This window comes from Stegastes partitus, unplaced genomic scaffold (assembly GCF_000690725.1).
Source record: "Stegastes partitus isolate 25-593 unplaced genomic scaffold, Stegastes_partitus-1.0.2 Scaffold947, whole genome shotgun sequence".
NCBI lineage: Eukaryota > Metazoa > Chordata > Actinopteri > Pomacentridae > Stegastes > Stegastes partitus.
In genome coordinates, this window is record NW_007578678.1 from 148366 (window position 1) to 154996 (window position 6631).

The following is a 6631-nucleotide window of genomic DNA, read 5'->3' on the forward strand; positions in this document are numbered from 1 at the left end:
ATGGATGGATGTTGAGGTTTAATGAGTAAGATTTGTATTTGCAGAACCTGAATTTAAGAAAAATATTCCATGAAAGTAATATTATGACCACTGTGCTTAACGTTACTGTCGTGTGTCTTCATGAAGTTTAGTGCAGACTGGTTAAGTCCAGCAGCCTGGTGTGTTCAGGTTCTTCTGGTTGGCTCGACTGTCAAATGTCAGCTTTGTCAGAGTTTCGTTAAAAATTTCGCAAATATAGCAAAGTTAATGTGAAACTAAGCCTAAAACCAGCTGCTTTTGAATCTCAAAGTGGAAGCTCTTGTAGTTGCAGCACTTAAAGGTGACAAAATACAGTCACAGATTGACACATGACATTTCCTTTCTGTGCCGCAGTAGACCGCTCAGCTGGTTCCAGAGGCGAGTGTATGAGTGGGACCCTTACTTCAAGTTTCCCAACAGGATCCTTGGCACTGCCATAATATCCCTTATAGGCCTATATACGGTACAGGAAAACATAGTTTATATTTCAGTTGTGTAAAACTAAACCATTTGTGCATCTACTGTGATTGCTGCTGTGTTTATTTGTCTTTCTGCTATTTCTCTAGCTGACACTGGCAGACTATAGCATCAGTGATGTTGTGTTTGACAAAGCAGAGATGTGGAAAAATACATTGAAAGAGGTGAGCACCGCCTGTAACCAGTCTGAATCCCTGGGAGCTATGATACCAACGCTGGAAGAATTAATCGACGTCTCCAGGAGTGAGTTTAAAAAACCAGACTGTTTAGGAGGCCGCATTAATGACCCGTGTGTTTCTTTATAGTCTGGAAATGCCATCACCACATTTCTTCTACTTTCTTGATTGTTAACATTACCAATAAGAAAATACTAAAAAAAACAGTCTCATTCAGGGACTGAATTTGGCCCAATAAATCAAACAAACACACGTCTGTAGGATATCAGGGACATAAACACCGTAATGAGCATAAAGTCAGGATAAAACTGATTTATTTTCTGTTTTTCTTTTAAGAGTCCTGGCTGGCCACCACCATCTTTGCTAGTCTCAACTCTGTTGCCTACACCTTACATATCTTGGTATGTTACAGGTAAGAGAGCTAAAAACAACAACAAAAGCATATAAAAATATTTTCCCTACAAGTGAGCAAAGCAACAAATCTGCATTTACCTGCATCATCTACATACTATATCAACTTAGGAAACACTTGAAGAGACTGTGGAAAGGACAGAAGGGTTTTCTCCCTGAGAAGTTTCACAAGCCTCGCTCTGCTACCAGTGTTGTAAGTAAAACACACACAATGTACAATTTGCTCGAAAATATGGGACACATGTTACAAACTGTATGGTCACTGAACCCAAAATACATATGAAAAAGCAAAAACAGATATCTAAATGTATAAGGGTGTCTATGAATATGTCAAATATATGGAATACATTGATAGACGTGGACATTTTTTTGTGTCATTTCCTTCTATAGTCCTCTTGTATTATTAAATAAAAAGCACTGACTAGTTTTCTCATGGAATTTTGCAGGCTTCCATTGCAAGATACTCTGGATGGCAAATAGCGTTTACACTGTGGGGTGAGTTTTTCATCATCTAAAAACAACTGACAGGTTCTGTGTGGTGCTTTCAAGACAAGAACAACTGGAATGAGAACGACATCTTGCAAAAAGATCAGGCCTAAAATATATTTTTCTGGTGGTTCTTCAAAGGACCACTGCACCAGGACGTAAGCCTAGTTAGAGGCTAATGTATTCAAATATTCTGTAACAGTGCTAATTAACCGGACCCAGTCCACATATTATATACATCAATTATATATAATATTCATTGTCATATAATATACAGCAAAATGGCCTGACACCAGCTGACTCCACCTAAAACATTTGTATTCAAATGATAATAGTCACATAATATTGCAGATCTTCTTCTTTTTTAAAAAAAAAAATATTGTGTAACTATGTTTGCTGATTTATTTATTTTTTTCTCTTTTCTTTCTTTTTTTTTTCCAGGCTACCTGATTGTCCATTTTGTCCACTTCCTCTTTGGTCTGCTGTTGGCCTATTTGCTGATTCTACCCATAGTGCATGGAAAGGTGGTGACCATGCTCAGCAACCTGGGAACAATAATGTAAGGCTGCTTCAACTGTGATTCTGGCTATATGAGGGAATAGTAACGGATGGAGACACTGACTGAGTTTCTCTTGTCTCTCAGTCTGAGCATCGCTCTGGTGATCGGACTGGTGATTGTCCAGATAGTTCTGGTTCAGATCTTCTTCCTTCAGGACAAAATGTCTCCCACAGATAAGGAGAAACCCCTGGCACTCAACAACAGGTTCGTATATCTCAGGACTGTGAACTTCACAGATCGATCCCTTACTCGTCAGCAGACACTGGGGAATCATTATCACCTCTGAAGGTATTTATCCTCCATTGCACAATGAAATAAATCAGCTCCAGTAGACAAACAGTTTTGTCAGCCATTACCAACAAGGACACATCTGATTAATCTCCAATTCATTCTCGCTGAAGCGTGACAACAAGCCACAGTAACGAAGAACTGTTTTACTTAAGCAACTTAAAATTACAATTTCCCCTCTTCCTCGTCTTCAGGAAGGCATTCCACTGCTTCAACTACTTCTTCTTCTTCTACAACGTGGTGATGGGATTCACCACCTGCATAATGAGGCTGCTGTCGAGCATAGTGGTGGGAACGTGGCTTGTGTCCCGCATAGACCGAACTATAATGCAGAGGGGATATGAAAGCGCAGATGCTGGTAAGATGGTGCTTTATCATTTTTAAAATACTAAATAATTGCATTATTGTTATCGTTTGATGTCGGTGGGATTTGCCAATTGATACTGCTGTTAGCTGCTTGCATCGACATGCTCCAGGAGAGGGCAGCATTTCACAGACAGTTGGAGTCGAAATGTAGATCAGAAATTAAGAGGGAAGATAAACACATTTGACACACTCATCTGTTTATTAAAAAATGGAATATTCCTTGTCAAAATACATGGGGGTCCAATATTGCGCCTAAAAGTGATAGAAAGGTTTGTGACCACTGGGAGCAGCTTGGTCATTATTCCTAATAAACAGAGATGTGACTTTTTTTTTTTTTAACTTAAATGATATTTTTTTCATCGTAGACCTGCCAGAGGTTCATATTAAACAGCCAGTAATCTTAGCTTGATTGTATTTGTTTGCTTGTATTAGTGCAGAGCTTTAGGCTGCAGCATATCATTGATATGAATTAGTTTTTCATCTTTCTCAAATGCTTATTGCTTAACATTGTAATGCAGTGCTCTTTCTTCTAAATGCTGTCTGAGTTGTTGAGGGAGTCCATTAAAATCAGAAGGACCCCCCAAAAAAATCAAGGCTGCAACTAATCAGAATTCCAAACCTGTCGCCTGACTTTGCGACCCTTTCATGAATTATAATACTGTCTGCATTTGTGCATTTGTGGCTGTTTCTAGGTAGACCTTATTAACAAGAGGAGCAGAGTGGTTAAACGTAGCTGTACTGGGAATTTGAACTACCCTAAGGCCAAACAATGCATGGGAGCACAACATGGGAGTGATTCAGCCATAAGATTGTAGGTTATTGTGGATTTGTAGGTGGAGATAAAAATCAAACACCTCAAACAAAGAGAGACATATTAGATCTAAACCCTTAAGGTTACCTGTTGCTCTGGCCACAACAAGAACTTTGAATTTTTAACTCTCTTCTAGTCACCTTACCTGGGTGGCAAAACTGTTTTTTGTTTTGTTTTTTTCTTCCTTGAGTTGATGTCTCTAAAGGTTTTTTTTTCTTCCTTTTCTTCTTCTTCCTGTTAAGGGTCCCGTAAGTTTGCTCAACTCCATTTCTCATCAAGGATACTTTACACTGATTGATATACTGCTTCAGTGCATTTGGTTTTATCCTTTGACTAATGTTGATTTAAATGTTGATTTCCTGTTATGCATTTTATCCTCCTTTGTCGACATAATCCTTGACTAGGAACATATTTTTTAACAACCTGTGAGAAGGCTTTGGTTGTTGTATTAGTTACGTGATGCCCCAAGAGACCAGAGACAGAAAATGATGCTAGAATTCCATGTTGTACATCTGTGATAATTGCAGTTATAATTGCTCTGTCTTTTTCCTCAACACCTTGAAAACGGCGCCAGCTGTTGGTGTGTGTGTGTGTGTGTGTTTTTTTTTTTAATGCTGCCAGCCCACTGAAATGAAGTCTTTTACTTTTCAAACCCAGCTTGCGTGCCTGGACTTGGATTTTCTGATACCACTTTTTTGGTCCACTTCAACCACTGCTCCAAAATTTGTTGTAGCGGGGTTTTTCATCAGTATTACAGTCTTACAGATGTAGAGAGAGGATCTGGGGAGGTACAACGACCGCGAACATTGGTAGGATTGGCAACATTTTATGCAGATAGTATAAAGGTATGGAGGGTACAGCATGTAAATACAATAATGATCAGTGGGTGCTAAACAATATCATAAGTAAGGAGATTGAGAGTGAGACAACAAAGGTGTGACAACATGAAAAAAAAACCCTTGGAAGACTTACAAATTCATTTTACAGGAGCCATAGATTGATTCTAACCCCAACAGAATAACAAAGAATGTCTTTTTTTCCATCAGTGGTTAAATGTGTATTCCTCCTCATAATCTAACAGTATTTCCTCTATGTTCTAGGTTACAGCACATGGATTGGGATGATCTTTGCTGACCATTATCATAACAACCCAGTCATGGTTTGTTTCTGCCAGCTGCTGTTCTCCAACCCGCCAAAAAGTCACCTTACATCCGCATACTCCACATTCAGCGACGCTATGTCGGGTCAGTAGAATGTGTTTGCACCTCCACCATGACCAATCATTTACTGCTTTCACCTAATCTTTCTCCTGCTTTTGTTTCCTCATTACTTTTTCAGAAACCCCTGTTAATAGCCGGGCCAGGAGGCGCTGGGCGTTGTTTTATACCTTACTGAGGAACCCTCCTCTCATCCTGCTCAGGAAGCACCACCTTTCTTCGTCATTGTCACCAATATCCCCATCTTCGCCGTCAGAGACTGAAGTGCGGGCTTGGGTCATGGCATCTCAAACACAGAACGGGCTAGCAGTGTCACTACCAGAGATCACAGTCACACCAGCAGAGGACTGTTAAGGAAAACACTTCCCTAGATTCTGGCCCATCCAAAACATAAGCTGGAGACCTAAATGAATGTCAGGGCCTTCAGGGGCAGCTATATATGTTGCAGAGAGAACAAAAGCTGTGGTGTTTTCAGTGAGTCTGCTTTGAAGGCTGTCAAAAGTTTTGGCAAAGTCACTGCATCTGATATTTGTCACTGATATTAACGTCTTCTAGGGCACCACTGACATATGGCTTACAGGGTATATTGTAGAAAATGTGATGACTTTTTGGGTCACCAGTCTATCAACTCAGAGTATTACAAATACAAATAACACACACACAAAAAATCCTGGGTAATTTACTTATTTGGGTTTTAATTTAGTTGAATTGTGAGAACTAGTGCCACAGATTAAATGTATGCAGCTTGAGGCTTGTTGTCTGGAATATGTAAGCTTAGATTTGACTTGTGTGTATAAGCTAAAGCATCAGCTGTAAATTTAAATGTGAATTCAAGTCAAATTTAATCCGCTACACAGCATATAAACACAGTCGAGGTGAAATGGGAAGGTTAATCACAATGTCTCATCTATTCTGCACATGGATCTGCAGCTGGGTATTTTTTGCTGAGTTTATTTTGTTGGGATGATGTGAGCAGAGAAACTCCGCTTATTCTGGATTTGTCTGATGGAATATAACTGGTTATAAACACTTATGCATAGTATGTTCTGAATAAATATTTGCTTGTAATAAAGGGTGATTTGTCATGCAGTTTGTAGAACATGGCAAATAATTTTGTGCAGCTAAGCCTCTATTTTTGTATTTCAAAGTTGTAAATATTGCTTGCTCTAGAAATAAAAGCAGTAAAATTGACTTTTGTGATGGCCTAAGAAGCGTCCGATCATTTTAATTGATGCTCTGAAGAACCGATTTAGCGGATATATCAATTACCAATTGTAAAACTCGCTTTAAATTGAACGTATGACGCGGTTAACTGTGAAAATAAAATTTTCCGACAGCACTTAAAAGCAGCATATTTTCAGTCCTTTAATATATAACTGACAAGTTAGTCACCAAAGAGATACAACAGGTAGTTACATGTTTATTAGATAAATAAAATAAGGAATAAATGTGTTGAGAATAATACTAAAATAAGTCTATAATTTAAAAAAAACTAACAAAAAAAAAAGCTACAGGCAGGGTCCTGTTCACTATGTGGGCGTGAACGTGGACATGACTTTGAATGCGTCGAGAGAAAACCAACGGCAGTTTGGCTAGCTGGCTAAACTAAACAGGTAATATTAACATAAAAAATATGGACATACATCGTTAAAATTGAGCTACCGTAACTGTGTAAATACAGATTATTGTAAATGGTATATAAAACGTCAAAGGTAGTCCACCGTCGGAAACGTGTTTTTTTTTTTTACCGCTAGCTGCAAACACCTTGAGCTAACAGTTAGCCGTTAGCTTAAATCTTTCGAAAAGGCCTGTAATGACCATA

At 38.7% G+C, this 6631-nt stretch overlaps 1 protein-coding gene across 1 annotated transcript in view; it reads left to right on the plus strand.

Moving 5' to 3' along the window:
- Window positions 1–6017, plus strand: part of stra6l (STRA6-like) — a 10365-nt gene extending 4348 nt beyond the window's left edge. The window contains exons 9-18 of the mRNA XM_008294203.1: window positions 376–481; window positions 585–738; window positions 1008–1083; window positions 1194–1275; window positions 1529–1577; window positions 2010–2127; window positions 2212–2331; window positions 2610–2773; window positions 4693–4836; window positions 4931–6017. Of these exons, the coding sequence (XP_008292425.1) occupies window positions 376–481; window positions 585–738; window positions 1008–1083; window positions 1194–1275; window positions 1529–1577; window positions 2010–2127; window positions 2212–2331; window positions 2610–2773; window positions 4693–4836; window positions 4931–5163 (1246 nt within the window). The 3' untranslated portion in view covers window positions 5164–6017. The remainder of the gene's footprint in view (window positions 1–375; window positions 482–584; window positions 739–1007; window positions 1084–1193; window positions 1276–1528; window positions 1578–2009; window positions 2128–2211; window positions 2332–2609; window positions 2774–4692; window positions 4837–4930) is intronic.
- Window positions 6018–6631: the final 614 nt, after the last annotated feature.